At 45.5% G+C, this 23,463-nt stretch overlaps 1 protein-coding gene across 1 annotated transcript in view; it reads right to left on the reverse strand.

The window, feature by feature from the left end:
* TMEM267 (transmembrane protein 267) overlaps positions 1 to 19,419 on the reverse strand; it is a 43,021-nt gene extending 23,602 nt beyond the window's left edge. Inside the window, exons 1-2 of the mRNA XM_073621999.1 lie at positions 19,190 to 19,419; positions 760 to 1,132 (exon numbers count right to left, since the gene is read on the reverse strand). Of these exons, the coding sequence (XP_073478100.1) occupies positions 760 to 1,071 (312 nt within the window). The 5' untranslated portion in view covers positions 1,072 to 1,132; positions 19,190 to 19,419. The remainder of the gene's footprint in view (positions 1 to 759; positions 1,133 to 19,189) is intronic.
* Between the last annotated feature and the right edge of the window lie 4,044 nt (positions 19,420 to 23,463).

Below are 23,463 nucleotides of genomic sequence, written 5' to 3' on the forward strand. Positions count from 1 at the left end.
TCTCGCTCCAACATTCACAGGGATACCTCACATGTGTGGTGCAAGCACCGTTTACATATGCGTGCGAGACTTGCGTATGCTTTTGCACGTGAGCACATAGAGTTTGGGGCGCTTAAAATTTAATTTTTTTCCTTTTTTTTTTTTTACACTGTCTTTTATTTTTTTGAATCAATCATTTTTATTCCAATTACAAGGAGTATTCCCATCCCATTGCCTTACCTATAGGTACAAGTACTGCAGGGAGGTTTACAACCTCTTTGAAGCCCAAAAAAACAAAAAATAACCTAGCTTGGTCTTATATTAGACAGCCCATATAACTTATGCTGCGTATACGGACTTATCGACCGGACCGGTCCGACAGACTTTCCAGCGGACTTTCCTACACGCGATCACACCAAAGTACAACGGATTCGACGTACACCGGACTAAAATAAGGAAGTTCATAGCCAGTAGCCAATAGCTGTCCTAGCGTGGGTTTTTGTCCATCTGACTAGCATACAGACGAGCGGATTTCTGGGTCCGGCGGAGTTACGACGTAAAGATTTGAAGCATGTTCCAAATCTAAAGTCCATCAGACTTGCGACTGGAAAAGTCCGCTGAAGGTCCAGTAAAGCCCACACACGATTGGATTGTCCGCCGGATTAGGGAGAGGGAGAGGGAGAGGGAAAGAGGGGAAGAGGAAGAGAGGAAAAGAGGAAGAAGAAGTACTTTACTCAGATTTGGCAAATAGAAATGAAAAAAAAAAAAATGATCACCTACCTTTAATGACAGAGACCCAGCCAGGTAGAAGTGATCCAGGTCAATGATGCAAGCAAAGAATCCGGCAAGGATAACTTCACAGAAGTCACTTCTCTTCCGGAGGCCAATCACAATGGCCCATGACCACATTCCTATCACCCCATGGGTGGCATTGTCAGACATGGCTCTCAGCCAGTCATTTTGTTGGATTAAAGAGGTTTGCTGCACTTTGTCTGCCAGGAAGCAGAAAATTCCCAGGCCTAAGCTGAAGACTACAGAGGCCGTGCTGAACGTCTGGAGGAGGGCGTCTGCCTTCTCCACCTCTGAAGCCATTGCAACGATGAAGGCACTAAATCTCCGGGTCGCCACCAGCCCATCTCAACAGCGATTCATTCTGCAAAACACAGAAAACCATGAGCAAATGCAAATGTTAATTCTTAAAAAAAAAAAAAAAAAAAAAAAGGAAAAGCATCTCCAGAGTATTTGCATTATGTTAGACATTTTAAAGAAAAATAATGAAAGTCGTATCATCTCCCATTCAGATAATCTTCACTCTTGCATAGCTAGAATATTTCCAGGGTGTTGATAATGCGCAGCTCATCCCCAGCCGCTATGTCACCAATTTGTTCCTGCCGCTCAAAAGTGACACACTAAAGCCAGTCATAGATGGATTGAAATTTGGCCGGTTCAGCAGGGACTGGCCAAGTTTTGATCTATCAATGGGCAGGCTGGTTGTACAGCTTTTGATCAACTTCTGTGTAACCAAGCCTGCTGGAAACGTTTCATTTGATCAGTGCTGCTGGCTATAACCAGCAGTGCTGATGAGTGTATTCTGAGCGTGGGGGAAGCCTCCCTGCTGTCAGAATACAATACAATACCACTGCGGGAGGGATTCCCCAATCCACCTCAAATGTGTGGATGGACTTTTGATCAGCCTGCTGTTCGAACAAAAGAAAACAAATCCTATACAGCCTGCCTAAATTATGTGATTTTCTTTCCTGCAACAACGAGTCCCGCTGTTAGCAGCAGGCAAAAATCACATGCTAGAAAATAAGACATGCTGGCTGTACACAAGTTGATCGATGGATTGACTTGGGTACAATCAGCCCGCCCATAGATGGGATCAAATCTCAGCCGGTTCAGCAGGGACCAGCTAAGATTTGAAACCCTCTATGGCTGGCTTAACAGTCTTCTGGGAGGGGGGGTTTACTAGAAGGTGTAGTTTTGCAGGAGAATACAGATTGGAAAGGGAGAGGGTTATAATATTATATCTGTACTTTCAGAAACTTGTTTATGTACACATTTTTTTAATTCCATGAATTGAAAACTTAAAAAGGAACCTGTCACTTTGGTAAAAGGTTTTAAAGGCAGTAATAGCTGTAAAAGTCCCTAACAGCTCTAAAGCTGAGTATACACCTTGTTTTTTTTTTTTTCTTTCAACCAGTAGGTGGAAAATAATAATAATAATATATACACACACACATATACATATATACATACACATACATACATACATACAATGTTGGTTCAAGAATCTTTCCTACTGAGCATTTGTATTCTACTACTGAGCATTTGTATTCTGACAGCGGGGACTTCCCACCCCTGCCAGAATACATTGGCTACAAGAGCTGATTGAAAGCTGGTTCTCCAGCAGGACCATTCGAAGCCGGTCAATTTTCGGTCCTTGTATACTCTGCTTTACTCATTCCTCCCTCTGATCTTCCTTCACCCATCACAGGGTTCAATAGCAACTTGCAGGTCAGCAGGAGGAACCACAGAGAGCCGGACACTACCGGAAGAGTCGCTTTCAGTACAGGACTTCAGGAGAAGACTTCTCAGCATTAGGCTCCATGCAGACTGGAGCTCAAAAAAGCTTTTTCTTGACGCCAGATTGCTGGCAGAAAACGCTGGTTAAAAAACTAGCTTCTAACAGCATTTTGTACTAGCGTTAATGAGCGTTTTATAGCGTTAGCGTTAATGGGCGTTTTTAATAAAAATACACAGAGGACACTCCAAAAATCCCACAATGCATTCCAAACTCCCACAATGTATTGAAAAATAGAACGCCGAACGCTAATTAACGCGCGTTTATGAGCGTTTGGTTTTTTAGCGGTGAAAAATGGCACTTTGAACACGAATTTCTGGCGTTCACAAAAAAGCCCATAAACTCCATTAAAGCTAAAAAGGTCTATTTGTACATGGACACATAGGCTAACAGAGTGGAGTTTATAGGCTTTAAAAAAACAAAAACAAAAAAATGCACAAACGCCAATAAACTGCAGTTTATCATCTCCAGTGTGCATGGAGCCTCAGAGAGTGGAGTTTGGTGGCACAATCAGCAGAAAAGATATTTACTTTTACAGGCAAGACTTCTTTTATGGGTATGTCTGAATTTTAAAATATTTAACATAGTGACAGGGTAGCTTTAAAAGAAACCAGACAGAGAGAAACATGGGTGCTGCCATTGTTGAACTTAAAGCGGAGTTCCACCCAAATTTTGAACAATATCTGTATGTATTCTCTTCCTTGCCTAGATGCTGACATGCCATTTAAAAAAATTTAAATCGCCGTAATTACCTTTTTATTTTTCTATTCTTCTTTGCACTTCCTGGTTCTCCTCCCGTGGGAGTAGGCGTGTTTCTAGCCTCTCCCAGACTTCTGGGAGCTAGTCTCAGGCTTCCCAGGATGCCACTGAGCATGTGCGGGAACGAGCGGTGAATGCTGGGAGCACAGCATTCACCACATCCAGGAAATAAATGCTTGTGGGCTTCAAATGCCCACAATGAAGATGGAAACCGCCTGCAGTGAATAATATAAGTTATTCTTTCCGGCGAAATCTGACACAGGCGGACATATTACACACAATATGTGAGTATGTAATGCTGAGAAGAAAAGTTTGTGAATGAACTAAAAACACGATAGGTAGGTGGACCCCCGCTTTAGTCAGAATTTTTTTTTATCCCCCCCCCCTAAAATAAGAGGTTATACTTACCTGCTCTGTGCAAGGATCTTGACAACAGGGTCCCCCGCCGATGCTCTCCTCTTCTTCTCTGTAAGTACCACCATAGCAAGTCGCTTTCTACGGTGGCACACATGTGGGCATGCTTCCAAGCCAGGCTGTGAGCCTCCATAGACACTGACAGGTAATACATTAAAAGGTAAAAAACCTTTTGATTTTAGAACCACTTTAAATTTTCATTAAACCCAAATAAAACAAAAAAGAGCAAAATTGAATAGAACAATAAAAGCATCTCATTAGATGTACCGAGGGACACATCCACCCAACTGTACTACTGTGCTTCAGTAATTAACTTTATTAATAACTGCCACTTACAATCAATCCCCCCGAGAATGGAGCCAGAAAATGTTTTCCCTTATGCAGCTGCACGATTATGAAATATAGAACAGCCAATAGTTCTATTCAGTTTAAATTGTAAAAATAAAATTTGAGTGTTGTAAAGTTTAGTAAAAAGTAAAATTTGTCTGAGCAGAATATAGCAGAAAAAAAAAATATAAGTACAGGATACATGCACAGCATATCCAATCAAGAGATACAGGCAGCTGATGTTATGCGCAAATCTCAACCAAAAAAAAAACAAAAACAAAACAAACAACCACACAAGGTTGGCCCTGTCCCTCCTAGTGGTCAGTGAGAATATCCCTCCTGGAAGGGAGGTGAAAGAGATGGACACTAAAGAGCACCAGTCCTAGATGATTATTATTATTAAATAGGGCCAGATTGCATATAGGTTGCTTTATTTATATACCGTGGGAGCAATTCCCCCATCCACCCCAAATGTGTTAAAAAATAAATAAATAAATAATATATTTCCAATCTTCAACTCGTTCTGGTCCAGTCACGTGATCTGCAGCACCAACTCCCTTGCATCAGGCAGCAGCAGGGGAGAGGAGGGAGTGCCGACACCTGCTGGGCCATGGGATCCTATGGGTGACGTTACAGCTCTCGGAATTCATAGCCATTGTCGAGCGCTCCCTCCTCTTCAGCAGCCGCTGTTCACTGGCATGGGAGGAGATCACGTGACTGGAGCAGGCTGAAAATAGGCAAGTATAATATTGTATATACATTAGAGCAGCACGATTGTGGCAAAAATGAGAATCACAATTTTTTTGCTTAGAAGATAGATCACGATTCTCGTGGCGTAACATAATTTTTCACATTAAAACAAAAAAAAAAAAAAAATTGGGCTAACTTTACTGTTTCGTTTTTTTTTTCTTTTATTCATTGAAGTGTATTTTTTCCCAAAAAATAGCGTTTGAAAGACCGCTGGCCAAATAGTGCGACATAAAATATTGCAGCAATTGACATTTTATTCCCTAGGGTCTCTGCTAAAATATATATAATGTTTGGGGGTTCCAATTCATTTTCTAGCAAAAAAATTGATTTTAACTTAAAAAAAAAAAAAAAAAAAAAAAGCGTCAGAAAAAGATTTAGACTTTAAGTGGTTGTATAGTCAAATTTTTTACTTTTACCTACAGGTAAGCCTATAATAAGGCTTACCTGTAGGTAAAAAAAATATCTCCTAAACCTGGAGGAGATATTCCCCTTGAAATGAGCCGCTGACTGCAGCGGCGCATGCGCACAGGGGATTCTCGGCTGAAAGCCCGGCAGATGCCGGACCTTGCCGGAAAGAAGTCTCCCACGCAACATGTCAGCTACCTCGGCGTGGACCAGGTGAGATACCGATGTCCATTCGTTCTAAGGTAAGCGGTGCATACTAGCTCATTATGCCTTTTACCTTACAGGTGTATAAAAAAACTGCTTTAAACTTCCTGCGTTTACACGTTGTTAGAAAAAATTCAGGCAGTCTGCCAAGTTTTTTTACACACAGAAGTTTATCCCTTTGACCTAGAAAATTGAGTACTGTCTGTGATACTTTTATTTGCACGAACATACAATTTTTCAGGACAAGCTTTCGGGGTATGTCCCCTTCTTCAAGGTCCAAGCAGTACTGATTCACAAATTTTTAAGCAGAATGTTTGACCTAAGAATGAAGACTGAAGAGTTAGTTACAATGTTTCATGTTAAAAACTTGGCAGACTGCCCAGATTAGGGCTGCAACTAACGATTATTTTCATAATCGATTAGTTGGCCGATTATGGTTTCGATTAATCAGTTAAAAAAAAAAGTGTGGCGTATAATTTAGTTAATATGTAAAGTTTAAAAAAAGGCAAATTTATTCCTAAATATCTTCATACGCAGGGGTAAATATAAGTAACCAACTATACGGTTAGGGAGTAAAATCTTTAATCCTCTCTGAGAATAACAGACAGAAGAGATATACTCTATATACTATTAGAGATTGAATCTGGACAAATTTTTTTTATTTAAAGAAAAAAAAAAAATTCTAGACTGTTTTGCAGATTTTCAAACAGAACTGTAATATTACATGCTTTTCTGCAGCTTCTCCATTGAAGTATATTGAACCAAAAAAGCACCGTTTTGCATTGAAAAAGGTCCTTGACCCTTTCCAAACTGTAGTGCATTTCTGCAAAAAGCACCAAAAAACACATGGGTGGGAACCAGGCCTAAGACATTTAGTAACATAATGGAGTTAAAAAAAAAATAGTTTTTTTTACTGTGCAAGAGTGAAAGTAATATTTACAGTAGAGATAATTTGCTCTTTTTGTACTATATACAAAGAAAATTGGACAGGCAAACCATGCAGTAAAAAGGGGGAGTGCCACATCCAATAATTAATCCAAGAAAAAAACGGGGGTTCCCCTAAATGGACTTTTTAGGCACTTGAGGAGATCAGACAACTACAAACATGTCTATAAAAATATAAATTTTATTGAAAAAAAAACTTTAAAACAAGTGAAGCAAGGCATAAATTATTGTACATCACATATATAATGATATGAAAAATAAGGTAAAGGTGCTCTTTACACCCAACGCGTTTCGATATATGTGTCAAAATCTTCTTCAAGGGTGTGAAGATTTAAGAGGACCTTTTATATATCTGGTTAGTAGGATGTTTAAATCATAGTTCGTTGATTCTCATAGGACCTTGCAATTGGAGTGGCATTCGAGATACTGGACTGGTAATGGATCAGTTAAATGAGCATGTATGTCAACTGTACATATGCACAGGAGTTTTCCAATAGAGAAGAAAGGAAAGGAATCCCTCATGTACTCCAAACGAGGGCGGCCAGGCCAGGTGAGTGTACTGAGGCAAAAGTGGAGAGGGATCCCTGTAGTAAATGTAGAGCCTCAAAGAAACATCAACCATTCCGTTCAAGTCCAGTGCAGTAATGCCTATGTACTATATAGGGCTAATTTTAGCTTTTTTAACCCCATTATGTTACTGGCCAATTAACTGATTCTGAAAATAGTAATCGATTAATTTCATAATCGATTAGTTGTTTCAGCCCTAGCCCAGATGTTTTCTTTTGACAGCTGAATGAGCAGATAAGTCTCTCCACTTGTTATTATGAAAGAAATCGGCAAACTCTGCAATAGAGATCGGGGAGGTTGAATCGAGATCACGATTTTTTTAATGATTAATTGTGCAGCTCTAATATACATACTAATATATATATATATATATATATATATATATATATATATATATATATATATATATATATATATATACACACACACATACACACACACACACACATTAGGTAGGATGAGGGAACATTTGTAAACATTGTGTTAGACAGGAATTCTACGCACTCCATTGTGTCGTGTTAATGCAAAAGTTAACAGTACTTTGGTAACACATACCATTATGCCCGTTAAAGCAGCTTATTATAAACAAACTGCCAATGCACCCCCAAATGGATTAAAAGTAAAATAAATGTACGTGACCATTTTTTAGCAATGCAGCACACCACAATGCATATATAGCATGTGTTGGTGCAGTGGGCTGGGCTCTACTTTACATTACACTGGAGTGCCATTTACAATGAAGTGAACAGAACCTCAGAGAACAAGAGCACGTTATAGAGGAAGGACTGGGCTGTTTTTCTCAATGGCCAGGTTGTCTCCTCAGACAGTGTATATGACGACATTAACATAAAATCTGTTACCAGGGTTGCAGGGCATGCGTTTTCATGTGTTGAATGCACAAAACATGGATATGTTATTTTCTACAATGCAGCACACAGTATCTGTACATTGTGATGTCCAATAGTGTGTGATTAAGAACAAATGGCACATATACAGTGCTTTGCGGAAAGGTGTGCTCTTATGATACTTTTAGAAATTCACAGCTTGATGGAGAATGAAGAGGCTCCCTAACATCAAATTACAAAATGGATCATTTAGCATACAAGATGAGTGGAGTTCTGCTCCTTAGAAGTCTAGAAATGAATATTCATTGCCCAGGATATGGAGGGCGGCTGTATAAACCCATTAATCACTGCAGGGATAGATCAAGCTGGTAAATGAGGGCAGTGCAGCTGTAAAACACTATTTCCGGCACTCCATTTAATTAGCCGCACAGTGACTCAGGTGCCCACTGATCTATCCTACATTCTTCTCCTATTAATGACCTTGAATTAGAGACAGAAGACACTGCCTTGTTTTCTTCTATTTTATTGCTCTCTGCGCCCAGCCATTTCCCTTACCATCCTGGTAAAGAATGTAATTAATGTTACAGCCCTCTGCATGTGCATTCATTTTACGACTGTAATGTAAATCCTCTCTCTGCTTCAGGAAAACTCTTGCATGCCATTGGTTATAAAACCTGCTTGTATTAAAGTGGAGCTTCAGGCAAACGCAAGAAACGTTATAGTCCAGTTAGGAATTTCACCAGAAGTTATTAATGAATAAGCTCAACAAACAGAAAATTAGACCCTCAACATGCTGCCCCTCAAAATGAAAATATTAAAATGTCATCAAAATCCAAAATAAGGTAAAAGTGAAAGTGGGGGGGGGTAACCTGAACCAGTATTCCCCATAAATAGGAGGTGGGAGCTAAATCGGTAAAAAGCATATAACTAAAACTGAGGAGATAAAAAACAGATTTGTGCTCAACCAGCCGAGAAGGAGAAGAAGAAAAAGGGCAACGAAGAAGAAAAAGGGCAACGAAGAAGAAAAAGGGCAACGAAGAAGAAAAAGGGCAACGAAGAAGAAAAAGGGCAACGAAGAAGAAAAAGGGCAACGAAGAAGAAAAAGGGCAACGAAGAAGAGGAGAAGAAGAAGAAAAAGGGCAACGAAGAAGAGGAGAAGAAGAAGAAAAAGGGCAACGAAGAAGAGGAGAAGAAAAAGGCAAAGAAGAAAAATGGTAAAGAGGATAGGAAGAAAAGCTTTCCATTTAGCTCAGCGAGTTAAAGTGTAGTTCCACCCAAAAACGGAACTTCCACTTTTTGGATACCTCCCCCCCTCCGGTGTCACATTTGGCACCTTTCAGGGGGGAGGAGGGAGCAGATACCTGTCTAATACAGGTATTTGCTCCCACTTCCTGGCATAGATCACTGCGGAGCTTGCGGTGACCTATGCCACTTCCGGCGCCTACCCCGTCCTCCCCCGCTGTATTCTGTGAGACACAGAACACAGCAGGGACCTGAGAGGACGTGCAGCGGGACTCGCGCATGCGCAGTACGGAACCAGGAAGTGAAGCCGCACGGCTTCACTTCCTTATTCCCTTACCGAGGATGGCGGCGGCAGCAGCCGAGAGCTGAAGGATGGATCGGCTTCGGCTGCCGACATAGCGGGCTCCCTGGACAGGTAAGTGTCCATATATTAAAAGTCAGCAGCTACAGTATTTGTAGCTGCTGGCTTTTAATATTTTTTTTTTCAGCGGACCTCCACTTTAAATACAAACGTTTATCGATTACAAAAACATTAACTGTATATATAAAACATTGATACCACATCTCACAATCTGGCTATATCAGCCAGTGACCATAATTTCCAACACAATTGAAATGCATTGCTCATAAAATTGAAATGGAATAGTGATCCTAAAGGATCCAATGGATATAGGATGTTCCAGCTCATATATTGGATTTGCACATATATATGGGTGACCATACATCAGGAGTCCGCCATTGTGAAGAGTACAGAAAAATTCAAAATTTCAACTTGATGTTAATAGGTGGAACTGACTCCATAGTAGATGTCGGTGTGGGTGTAAAACACAAACAGTTGCAGTGGTCTAGAGGGGGCCTCTTGTCAAAGCTCAATATAGTATGAATCAACTGGCTAAGCTAAGGCAACACAGTTCTGCCAAGAATTGTATAATTGTACAGTTCTGCCAAGAATTTTATAGTATCGTATAGTTCTGCCAAGAAATGTTCATTAATGCCTTGACCTCCCCCTTCGCACTGTGGATCAGAGTGACACAATCCTTCCAACATGCATTTATAGGTGCTCCACTTATTTCCCCAATCCTGGAGAACTAGGCCGAGTTCTCAATCGGGTACTGGCTCTTTAGTAAGGACGGGCTGCACCTGAATGGGGATGGTGCAGCTCTATTGGAAAGAAAGAGGACCTCAAAGCTGGAGGGGCTTTTAAACTAGGTATTGGGGGGGGGGGGTCAGAGGAAGAAATAGCCAGCAGTGAACAAGGGACAGAGGGTAATAGGGGAGTCAGCAGTGATAATATAGCCATAACTTCTAATCCGAGGTGAATGGACAATATGAAAACAAAGCCCGAGGAAACATAATGAGGAAATAATATGCACTCATACAACACAGAGGCATATACACAAATGCTAGGGGCCTAGCTAATAAAATGGAGGAACTGGAGCTGCCATTGCCATTACACGAGGTGGACTTAGACTTTGTGGGAATAACAGAAACTCGGTTTGACAGCTTACACAATTGGCTGGCAAATATCCAGGGGTATTCCTTGTATCGGAAGGACAGGGAAGGTAGAAGAGGGGGAGGGATGTGTCTATATGTCAAAAATGATGCAAGGGTGGTAGAGAGGAGTGTCATTGTGAATGGGACAGGGGTGGAGGTGGAATCCGTGTGGGTAGAACTTCAAAGAGAAGAAGTGGGAAATGGAGAGGAGAGGAGCTACTGTCAGTTAGAAATGGCAGTGAGGTAGGGAAATGTCATCATAATGGGGGACTTCAATTATCCCGATATTAACCGGGCAGAGGAGACAGCTCACCTATTAAAGGCCCGTCATTTCATGAATGTCCTACAGGACAACTTCATGTCCCAATTGGTGGACTAGAAAGAATGCCCTGCTAGATCTATTAGTTACAAACGATCCAAATCTGATCTCCGATGTGGCAATACGGGACAACTTGGGATCCAGTGATCAAAGGATGATCACATTTAGTGTAAATCATAGAAAAAGGGAGGCACGAGGGTAGCACAAAAACGAGCCAATTTTTCTGAACTGCGGTTATTACTACACGACATCAATCGGGACAAAATCCTAGAAACATTGAACACAGAAGAAAAATGGGAATGCTTTTGGAGGATATTAAACAAAAAGGTACCACACAATGCATTCCAATGGGCAATAAATATAGAAGAGAGAAGGTTAAACCTGGGGGACTAAACCATGTAAAAAGCCTCATCAAAAAGAGAAAAATATGGCCTTTTAAAAAAAATATAAAAAAAGGGATGGGTCATCATCAGCATTCCAACACTACAAAGGAATCCAATAAGAAGTGTAAAAACACAATCAGGGTGGCTAAAAAAAAAAAAGATTACAAGAGACACAACGGTGGACAGTAAAAAAAATGTAAAAAATTTTTTTAGATATATTAACCCCTTTCCATCCGGCGCACGCCGAATGGCAGAATGGCACGGCTGGGCAAATGGGCTTACAGGTACGTCTATTTGAATTCCCCCGCCGTGCCATTGCGTGCGTGCCGGCCGGGAGCTCCGTGAGTGGAGTCGCGGGTCCCACGGACTCGATCGCCGCAGGGATACCTGTGATTGCCTCATGGAGAGGACGAACGGGGAGATGCTGATGTAAACAGCATCTCCCCATTCTGCCTAGTGACAGTTAGGGCTGGGAGATTTTCTTAAAAAAACTCGATTCACGATTCGAATTTTTTATTTTTTTTTGGACACCGCGCTGGTCCTGAGGTGCTGCGGGCATGAGTTTTTAGGTGAGGCCGCGGCTTCGGCCTAGTCCGCAGCATCCGGCCTCGCGGACTAGGCCGAAGCCGCGGCCTCACCTAAAGGCTCTTACCCACAGCTCCTCAGGACCGGCGCAGTGTCAGCGACGGTCCTGGAGAGCTGCAGGCAGGAGATTTTAGGCGAGGACGCGGCTTCGGCCTAGTCCGCGGCGTCCGGCCGAAGCTGCGGACTAGGCCGAAGCCGCGGACTCACATAAAAACTCATGCCCGCAGCACCTCAGGACCGCCACGGTGAAAAAAAAAAAAAAAAAAAAAAAAAATCGATTTGCTTAAATTTTGAATAGATTTGACCTCTCAACTTGATTCAAGATTTAAATCGATATTTTCCCCAGCCCTAGTGACAGTGTCACCGATTTCTGCTCCATGTCATCGGGAGCAGAGATCAGTGTAGTGTCACAGCTAGCCCATCCTCCTTACAGTTAGTAATCACTCCCTAGTAATGACTTAACCCCTCCCTGCCCCCTAGTGGTTAACCCCTTCACTGCCAGTGTCATTTACACAGGAATCAGTGCATTTTTATAGCACTGATCGCTGTATAAATGACAATGGTCAAAAATGTCCGACATGTCCGCCATAATGTCACAGTCACAAAAAAAAAAAAAAAAAAAAATTGCTGATGAGGCTGCACAGACTGGTGGCACCGATGGGCACTGATTTGCACCTGTAGGTGGTACTGGTGGGCACTGCGTAGCAGCAGTGCCTCTCCCTGTTCGGGAGCGATGTCCCTCTGTCAGAAGTGTTTTTTTTTCCCCCTCATGCTGTCAGCGTGAGGTAAAAAAATTTTTTAAAAAAGCAGATTACTGATCTTCTGTTTATATCGCATGATCAGCTGTCATTGGCTGATCGGCCAAGTCTCAAGTCTCATTGACTCAGTGATCACAGAGCGGGGTGTGCAGGCAATAGACGTCCTCTCGGCAATTAAGGCTTAAGGCCCGCGCAATAGCTGTCATTCGGCTATAGCGCGGGCGGGAGGTGTTTAAAGCTGAAATCCCGCCACTGGTAAAATAACACCAATTGAAGTAGAAATGCTAGCTAGCTATATATATATATATATATATATATATATATATATATATATATATATATATATATATATTTTTATTCTACAGTGGGGCAGCTTCCAGAGGAGGTTACTCGTCCCCCTCCCTTTCCTGACCTGCATGTGCAGATAAGGGTCTGGTATGGATTTTATTTTTTTTTAATGCATAAAAAAATGCATCAAAATCGCAGGTTTAAACACACAAAAGGCACTGCAAAGCGCGCCAGTGAAACGCATCAAGCACAGCTAGATGTGGACCTAGACTTAAAAGTAACAGTGTCAAAGGGCAAAAAATAGCCTGGTTATGAAGGGGGTAAATCTTCCACAAGGCAATGTGGTTACTAGCCAAAAGTAGATTATTTTGCTCTAAACAAGGTTGCTTATCGGGAAGGCACAGGGGTTAAAAGTTATGTGGCCACTTTAAATGCAAATAGTGTTGCATTGCAAAAAAACTACACACACGGTAATAAGAACCTCCGGAGGCGCTCATGAAAAACAAGTGTGACCACATTCAGTACATGGACTGCTATCAGTGTGTGATACTGCAGGAATACAGCACCAGATCTGCCCCCTGAGACCAGCAAATCTCATTGTATAACAGATAAATCAAAGTGGAACTTCACCAAAAAAGTTCTGCTCATCTTCCTCAAACACTCTCACAAAAGTGATCTTTTTTTCTTCGGGTAGCGGGTACCTATTTTTGACAGGTCCCCACTCCTAGGCAAGAAGATTGGAAGGTCCCCCTGCAACCTCCAGGGATGTGACAGTTCCCAGTAGACTGTGGGACCATTTTAAAAGTACAGTGCATCTCGTGCAGCGTGGAGCCAGCTATGACACACCGGGAGTCACTTTTCCCACATGCAAGATGGCGGCCCCCCCAGGGAGCCAAAGACCAGTGAAGAACTGGCCCGGGTGAGGACAGCGCTGGATCCTGGAACAAGGTGTCTCTTGGGTAAAAGTCAGCAGCTACAGTGTTTGTAGCTGCTAATGTTTCAGGAACGACGGAAGTACCTCTATAACTACTGCGCCTTTTTATAGAGGTCATCTAAAGGAAACGTGTGATGATCATGGATGAAAGCTGCCGCCATCTCCTCCTGAAAGTGCCAATCGCCTGGCAGTTATCCTGAATCTACAACTTCAAGATCTGAATCAGAGGCCTGGAGAAAGTACGCTGAATAGGAGCTTTGACTTGTCATAAAAACACACAAGAAAAAAAAAAAAAAGCACTGCAGTTGCGATCTGCAGCGGGTGTCGATGTTAAGTGAAGGACACCCCAAACACGGGGCGTTTGCCTGCATTGGATTGTATGGTACAAAAATACCACACCACCTGGTTGCAGTGCATTTCCAAAAGTACTGCATGCACTACTTTTTGCGACTTAAGCTCATTCTAAATTAATTGGCTCAAATGTCACCGCACTGAACCTCATGGGAATCGCACAGGAATGCACAACGCGTTCCTGTGCGATTCCCAGTGTGAAGCGGCCCTGAGGGCAGGGACTGATGTGAATGTACAATATTATAATGTAAATCGCTGCGTAAATTCTCAGCACTATATAAATACAAGTAATCAATAAGTATTAGGACCAGTAATAATAAAAATATTAGGAATAATATTCTTAGTAATATATAGTTATTATTCCTAAAATTATTATTGCTAATAATATTAATATATTAGAATACAATTATTATTGTTATTATAAATATTATTCCTAATATTTTTATCATTTCTAATTTTGTTATTTATTATTCCTAATTAATGTTATTATTGCTGATATTATTCCTAAAAGTTTTATTAAATAATAAAAGTACCGTATATACTCGCGTATAAGCCGACCCAAATATAAGCCAAGGCACCTAATTTTACCACGAAAAACTGGGAAAACGTATTGACTCGAGTATAAGCCTAGGGTCAGAAATGCGCAGCTACTGTAAGTGGAAAAGAGGGTCAACAATGCCCAATTGCAGTCATAGGTCCCCCGAACTTAAAACTCGATAGTTAAGGGTTCCTGGATGCCCCCTAGCTGCAGCCAAAATTTGGGGTCTCTGGACCCAAAGGGTCCCAAAATGACATTGTTACAGATGGACACAGTTGACCAACTTTGGGGCCCCGTATCTCAAGGCCACTTGGTGCTAGGAACCCCAAATCCAAAGCTAGGGTTTCTAGCACCAAGTGGCCCGGAGATACGGGGCCCCAAAGTCGGTTCGGAAAATGTCATTCTCTGCTGCAGAAAAGTGCTTGACTCAAGTATAAGCCGAGGGGGGCATTTTCAGCACAAAAAAAAAAAAAATGTGCTGAAAAACTCGGCTTATACTCGAGTATATACGGTATTAGGAATAATAAAAAGCAATAATAATAATATGAGAGAAGAAGAAGGGGGGGGGGGAGAAGAGAGAGAAGAAGAAGGGGGGGGGGGGAGAAGAGAGAGAAGAAGAAGGGGGGGGGGAGAAGAGAGAGAAGAAGAAGGGGGGGGGAGAAGGAGAGAGAAGAAGAAGGGGGGGGGGGAGAAGAAGAGAGAGAAGAAGAAGGGGGGGGGGGGGGAGAAGAGGAGAGAGAAGAAGAAGGGGGGGGGGGAGAAGAGAGAGAAGAAGAAGGGGGGGGGGGAGAAGAGAGAGAAGAAGAAGGGGGGGGGAGAAGAGAGAGAAGAAGAAGGGGGGGGGGAGAAGAGAGAGAAGAAGAAGGGGGGGGGGGGGGAGAAGAGAGAGAAGAAGAAGAAGAAGGGGGGGGGGGAGAAGAGAGAGAAGAAGAAGGGGGGGGGGGGAGAAGAGAGAGAAGAAGAAGGGGGGGGGGGGGGAAGAGAGAGAAGAAGAAGGGGGGGGGGGGGGGGGAAGAGAGAGAAGGGGGGGGGGGGGGAAGAGAGAGAAGAAGAAGGGGGGGGGAGAAGAGAGAGAAGAAGAAGGGGGGGGAGAAGAGAGAGAAGAAGAAGGGGGGGGGGGAGAAGAGAGAGAAGAAGAAGGGGGGGGGGGGAGAAGAGAGAGAAGAAGAAGGGGGGGGGGGGAGAAGAGAGAGAAGAAGAAGGGGGGGGGGGAGAAGAGAGAGAAGAAGAAGGGGGGGGGGGGAGAAGAGAGAGAAGAAGAAGGGGGGGGGGAGAAGAGAGAGAAGAAGAAGGGGGGGGGAGAAGGAGAGAGAAGAAGAAGGGGGGGGGGGGAGAAGAAGAGAGAGAAGAAGAAGGGGGGGGGGGGGGAGAAGAGGAGAGAGAAGAAGAAGGGGGGGGGGGAGAAGAGAGAGAAGAAGAAGGGGGGGGGGGAGAAGAGAGAGAAGAAGAAGGGGGGGGGGGGGGGAGAGAGAGAAGGGGGGGGGGGGGAAGAGAGAGAAGAAGAAGGGGGGGGGAGAAGAGAGAGAAGAAGAAGGGGGGGGAGAAGAGAGAGAAGAAGAAGGGGGGGGGGGAGAAGAGAGAGAAGAAGAAGGGGGGGGGGGGGAGAAGAGAGAGAAGAAGAAGGGGGGGGGGAGAAGAGAGAGAAGAAGAAGGGGGGGGGGGGAGAAGAGAGAGAAGAAGAAGGGGGGGGGGAGAAGAGAGAGAAGAAGAAGGGGGGGGGAGAAGAGAGAGAAGAAGAAGGGGGGGGGGGGAGAAGAAGAGAGAGAAGAAGAAGGGGGGGGGGGGGAGAAGAGGAGAGAGAAGAAGAAGGGGGGGGGGAGAAGAGAGAGAAGAAGAAGGGGGGGGGGGAGAAGAGAGAGAAGAAGAAGGGGGGGGGAGAAGAGAGAGAAGAAGAAGGGGGGGGGGGGAGAAGAGAGAGAAGAAGAAGGGGGGGGGGAGAAGAGAGAGAAGAAGAAGGGGGGGGGGGGAGAAGAGAGAGAAGAAGAAGGGGGGGGGGGAGAAGAGAGAGAAGAAGAAGGGGGGGGGGGAGAAGAGAGAGAAGAAGAAGGGGGGGGGGGAGAAGAGAGAGAAGAAGAAGGGGGGGGGGGAGAAGAGAGGAGAAGAAGAAGGGGGGGGGGGAGAAGAGAGCAGAAGAAGAAGGGGGGGGGGAGAAGAGAGAGAAGAAGAAGGGGGGGGAGAAGAGAGAGAAGAAGAAGGGGGGGGAGAGAAGAGAGAGAAGAAGAAGGGGGGGGAGAGAAGAGAGAGAAGAAGAAGGGGGGGGAGAGAAGAGAGAGAAGAAGAAGGGGGGGGGAGAAGAGAGAGAAGAAGAAGGGGGGGGGGGGAGAAGAGAGAGAAGAAGAAGGGGGGGGGGGGGAGAAGAGAGAGAAGAAGAAGGGGGGGGGGGAGAAGAGAGAGAAGAAGGGGGGGAAGAGAGAAGAGGGGGGAGAGAGAAGGGGGGGGAAGAGAGAAGAGGGGGGGGGAAGGGGGGGGGGAAGAGAGAAGAGGGGGGGGGGAAGAGAGAAGAGGGGGGGGGGGAGAGAGAAGAGGGGGGGGGGGAGAGAGAAGAGGGGGGGGGGAGAGAGAAGAGGGGGGGGGGAGAGAGTGAGGGGGGGGGGGAGAGAGAAGAGGGGGGGGGGGGGAAGAGAGAAGAGGGGGAAGACAGAAGGGAAGAAAGAAAAAAAAAAAAAAACAAAGAAAAAACATTAGGAATAATATTTGCAATAATAATACTAATAGGAATAAAACGATTGTTATAATTGATGTTGGCGGTGGTGGTTCCTGTATGGTCAGTCACGTAGGGGGGAGGTGTGGGGTGATCCCGGTCACGTAGGTGGGGGGTGTGGGGTGATCCCGGTCACGTAGGTGGGGGGTGTGGGGTGATCCCGGTCACGTAGGTGGGGGGTGTGGGGTGATCCCGGTCACGTGGGGGGGGGGGGGGGTGGGGTGATCCCAGTCACGTGGGGGGGGGGTGTGGGGTGATCCGGGTCACGTAGGGGGGTGTGTGGGGTGATCCGGGTCACGTAGGGGGGTGTGTGGGGTGATCCGGGTCACGTAGTGGGGGGTGTGGGGTGATCCGGGTCACGTAGTAGGGGGGTGTGTGGGGTGATCCGGGTCACGTAGGGGGGTGTGTGGGGTGATCCGGGTCACGTAGGGGGTGTGTGGGGTGATCCGGGTCACGTAGGGGGGTGTGTGGGGTGATCCGGGTCACGTAGGGGGGTGTGTGGGGTGATCCGGGTCACGTAGGGGGGTGTGTGGGGTGATCCGGGTCACGTAGGGGGGTGTGTGGGGTGATCCGGGTCACGTAGTGGGGGGTGTGGGGTGATCCGGGTCACGTAGTAGGGGGTGTGTGGGGTGATCCGGGTCACTAGGGGGGTGTGTGGGGTGATCCGGGTCACGTAGGGGGGTGTGTGGGGTGATCCGGGTCACGTAGGGGGGTGTGTGGGGTGATCCGGGTCACGTAGGGGGGTGTGTGGGGTGATCCGGGTCACGTAGGGGGGTGTGTGGGGTGATCCGGGTCACGTAGGGGGGTGTGTGGGGTGATCCGGGTCACGTAGGGGGTGTGTGGGGTGATCCGGGTCACGTAGGGGGTGTGTGGGGTGATCCGGGTCACGTAGGGGGTGTGTGGGGTGATCCGGGTCACGTAGGGGGTGTGTGGGGTGATCCGGGTCACGTAGTAGGGGGTGTGTGGGGTGATCCGGGTCACGTAGGGGGGTGTGTGGGGTGATCCGGGTCACGTAGGGGGGTGTGTGGGGTGATCCGGGTCACGTAGGGGGTGTGTGGGGTGATCCGGGTCACGTAGGGGGTGTGTGGGGTGATCCGGGTCACGTAGGGGGGTGTGTGGGGTGATCCGGGTCACGTAGGGGGTGTGTGGGGTGATCCGGGTCACGTAGGGGGGTGTGTGGGGTGATCCGGGTCACGTAGGGGGGGGGGGTGTGGGGTGATCCGGGTCACGTAGGGGGGTGTGTGGGGTGATCCGGGTCACGTAGGGGGTGTGTGGGGTGATCCGGGTCACGTAGGGGGTGTGTGGGGTGATCCGGGTCACGTAGTGGGGTGTGGGGTGATCCGGGTCACGTAGGGGGTGTGTGGGGTGATCCGGGTCACGTAGGGGGGTGTGTGGGGTGATCCGGGTCACGTAGGGGGGTGTGTGGGGTGATCCGGGTCACGTAGGGGGGTGTGTGGGGTGATCCGGGTCACGTAGGGGGGTGTGTGGGGTGATCCGGGTCACGTAGGGGGTGTGTGGGGTGATCCGGGTCACGTAGGGGGTGTGTGGGGTGATCCGGGTCATGTAGTGGGGGGTGTGGGGTGATCCGGGTCACGTAGGGGGTGTGTGGGGTGATCCGGGTCACGTAGGGGGTGTGTGGGGTGATCCGGGTCACGTAGGGGGGTGTGGGGTGATCCGGGTCACGTAGGGGGTGTGTGGGGTGAAGGTCCCCGGGGCCCCCCTGTATAGCACATCCTGCAGTCCCGGCTCTCAGTCTCCCCGGACACACCGCGTCATGTCAGGCTGAGAGAAGTGAAGACGGCACAGCGGCTCCTTACCTCCAGCCCTCCATACAGATCACACTGTGGCCCCGGAGATGAAGGGCCCCCTTAGAAGAGAACACACACGGAGCTCCTCTCACACAGACGATCTCTCCGCACCTGCCGGGATCTTCCGGGAGGCTCTGGGAGGATTGGCCCCAAAATCCAGCTCTGATTAGACGCTGCCGTTTAATGTGCCATTGGCTGAAAGGTTGAGCCACTCACCTAACCCCGCCCATGTAGGAGGGGTTACTGCAGAGGCGGATCACGGCACGTCATTCATGCTGATGCTGCCACCAGACAGCTGTCATTGTGTGTGAGGCTCTGAGTGTTTCTGGGTTCCCCGGATGTTGTATCAGATGGTCCACTCTGGTCTGTGCCTGGTTAGCTGCAGGGGAGATATTGGGGGTCTCATAGACTGCTGATATCTCCATAAAGAGGACCTGTCACCTGCAATATATCATCACATAGGGAACTTGCTGGTCACTTTGTGATAACAATAAAGAAAAAAATATATATAATGACATTAATAAAAATAGCAAAAGAGAAGATGAAAAACAACCCGTCGCTCTGTGTGGGAGGAATAGTGCCCCATCATTGGTTCCAGTGCAAAGAATAGTGCCCCATCATTGGTTCCAGTGCAAAGAATAGTGCCCCATCATTGGTACCAGTGCAAAGAATAGTGCCCCATCATTGGTGCCAGTGCAAAGAATAGTGCCCCATCATTGGTGCCAGTGCAAAGAATAGTTCCCGCCTCATTGGTGCCAGTGCAAAGAATAGTGCCCCATCATTGGTGCCAGTGGAAAGAATAGTGCCCCATCATTGGTGCCAGTGGAAAGAATAGTGCCCCATCATTGGTACCAGTGCAAAGAATAGTGCCCCATCATTGGTGCCAGTGCAAAGAATAGTGCCCCATCATTGGTGCCAGTGCAAAGAATAGTTCCCGCCTCATTGGTGCCAGTGCAAAGAATAGTGCCCCATCATTGGTGCCAGTGGAAAGAATAGTGCCCCATCATTGGTGCCAGTGGAAAGAATAGTGCCCCATCATTGGTGCCAGTGCCATCACTAGTATTAAAAAAAAACTCCAAAATATTTACCATGCATTTGTAGACACTATAACGTTCATGCAAACCAATCAATATACACTTATTGGGATTTTTTTAACCAAAAACATGTAGCAGAGCACATTTTTATTTTACAAAGAAATGTGATTTTTTTTACATTTTTCATTGGATATGTTTTATAGCAGAAAGTAAAATATATATATAATTTTCAAAAGAAACACCAAAAGAAAGCTCTGTGTGAAAAAAAATGATATAAATTTTGTTTGGGTAGAGTGCTAAGTGATAGCGCAATTACCAGCTAAAGAGGAAGTAAACCCTGGTGAGTTTTACTTCCACTTATTCCCCTGCAAAGTAAAAGCTCTTCCTTCTGTGGCCGCGGGCTCCGTCTCTGTGACTGGTGTGACGTCACTCCTGCGCATGCGCACGGGAGCAGTCAGTCACGGCACTTGCTAGTGAAGAAACGGTATGGAGGGCCGTTTCTTCACAGTGCATGCGCCGATGACATCAGCACAAGCGTATATGGTAAATATCTCTAAGTTTAGGAGATATTTACAGTACCTTACTGCGGCAGAATGGCATGGCTGGGCGAAACGACATTATGTTACGTCGCTTCGCCTTTTGGCCACTAGGGGCGCGCATGCCCGCAGCATGTGCCGGACCCCAATGCGAGTGCCCGCCGGGCTCCTGCGATCGCTCGTGACAAAGCGAGAACCGGGATCTGTCACACAGATCCTGGTTCTTTCAGGGGAGAGAAGACAGATCATGTGTTCATACAAATTATGCGCACCGATCTCTCTCTCCTCCTAGACAGTCCCACCCCCCCAGTTAAAACACACAGCCAGGGAACACATTTAACCCCTTGATCGCCCCCCTAGTGTTAACCCCTTCCCTGCAAGTGACATTTACACAGTAATCAGTGCATTTTTATAGAACTGATCGCTATATAATTGGCAATGGTTTCAAAAATGTGTCAAAAGTGTCTGTGTCCACCATAATGTCACAGTCCCAATAAAAATCGCAGATCGCCGCCATTACTAGTAAAAAAAATTAATAATAATAAAAATGCCATAAATCTATCCCCTATTTTGTAGACGCTATAACTTTTGCGCAAACCAATCAATATACGCCTATTGCAATTATTTTTTTACCAAAAAAATGTAGAATACATATCGGCCTAAACTGAGGAAAAAATTTGTTTTTTTGATAAAAATTGTGGGATATTTATTATAGCAAAACGTAAAAGATATTCGGGGTTATTTACGAAAGGCAAATCCACTTTGCACTACAAGTGCAAACTACAAGTGCAAAGTGCATTTGAAATTGCACTGAAAGCGCACTTGGAAGTGCAGTCGCTGCAGATTCGAGGGGGACATGCAAGGAAAATAAAAAACAACATTTTAGCTTGCACATGATTGGATGATAAAATCAGCAGAGCTTCCCCTCATTACAGATCTACCCCTCAGATTTACAGTGACTGCACTTCCAAGTGAATTTTAAGTGCAATTTCAAGTGCACTTTGCACTTGTAGTTTGTACTTGTAGTGCAAAGTGGATTTGCCTTTCGTAAATAACCCCAATTGTTTTTTTCAAAATTGTCGCTCTCCTTTTGTTTGTAGCGCAAAAAATAAAAAAGCGCAGAGATGTTCAAATACCACTGAAAGAAAGCTCTATTTGTGGGAAAAAAGGATGTATATTTTGTTTGGTTACAGCGTTGCACGACCGCGCAATTCTCAGTTAAAGCGACACAGTGCCGAATCGCAAAAAATGGCCTGGTCATTGAGCAGCCAAATCTTCCAGGGCTGAAGCGGTTAAAGTAGCTCAGTATTAAATAACAAAAAATGACCTGGTCACGAAGGAGGTAAAACTTTCCGGAGCTGGAGGTGGTTAATGATATCCCAAATGCAGGTCGCAAATGCACTGCGTTTGCATGCACTGGATTGCATGGTACAGAAGTACAGTGAATCCGGAAAGTATTCACACCACTTCACTTTTTCCACATTTTGTTATGTTACAGTCTTATTCCAAAATTGATCAAACTCATAATTTTCCTCAAAATTCTATAAACAATCCCCCATAATGACAACGTGAACGAAGTTTGTTTGAAATCTTTGAAAATTTATTAAAAATGAAAAACGAAAAAAATCACACATACATAGTTACATAGTAACATAGTAGGTGAGGTTGAAAAAAGACACAAGTCCATCAAGTCCAACCTATGTGTGTGATTATGTGTCAGTATTACATTGTATATCCCTGTATGTTGTGGTCATTCAGGTGCTTATCTAATAGTTTCTTGAAACTATCATTGGCCCCCGCTGAGACCACCGTCTGTGGAAGGGAATTCCACATTCTTGCCGCTCTTAAAGAACTCTCTACGTAGTTTAAGGTTAAACCTCTTTTCTTCTAATTTTAATGAGTGGCCACGAGTCTTGTTAAACTCCCTTCAGCAAAATAGTTTTATCCCTATTGTGGGGTCACCAGTATGGTATTTGTATATTGAAATCATTTCCCCTCTCAAGCGTCTCTTCCCCAGAGAGAATAAGTTCAGTGCTCGCAACCTTTCCTCATAACTAAGATCCTCCAGTCCCTTTATTAGCTTAGTTGCCCTTCTTTGTACTCTCTCCATTTCCAGTACATCCTTCCTGAGGACTGGTGCCCAGAACTGGACAGCATACTCTAGGTGCGGCCAGACCAGAGTCTTGTAGAGCGGGAGAATTATCATTTTATCTCTGGAGTTGATCCCCTTTTTAATGCATGCCGATATTCTGTTTGCTTTGTTAGCAGCAGCTTGGCATTGCATGCCATTGCTGAGCCTATCATCTACTAGGACCCCCAAGTCCTTTTCCATCCTAGATTCCCCCAGAGGTTCTCCCCCCAGTGTATAGATTGCATTCATATTTTTGCCACCCAAATGCATTATTTTACATTTTTCTACATTGAACCTCATTTGCCATGTAGTTGCCCACCCCATTAATTTGTTCAGGTCTTTTTGCAAGGTTTCCACATCCTGCGGAGAAGTTATTGCCCCGCTTAGCTTAGTATCGTCTGCAAATACAGAGATTGAACTGTTTATCCCATCCTCCAGGTCGTTTATAAACAAATTAAATAGGATTGGTCCCAGCACAGAACCCTGGGGAACCCCACTACCCACCCCTGACCATTCCGAGTACTCCCCATTTATCACCACCCTCTGAACTCGCCCTTGTAGCCAGTTTTCAATCCATGTACT

This window comes from Aquarana catesbeiana, linkage group LG01, assembly GCF_042186555.1.
Source record: "Aquarana catesbeiana isolate 2022-GZ linkage group LG01, ASM4218655v1, whole genome shotgun sequence".
Lineage (NCBI taxonomy): Eukaryota > Metazoa > Chordata > Amphibia > Anura > Ranidae > Aquarana > Aquarana catesbeiana.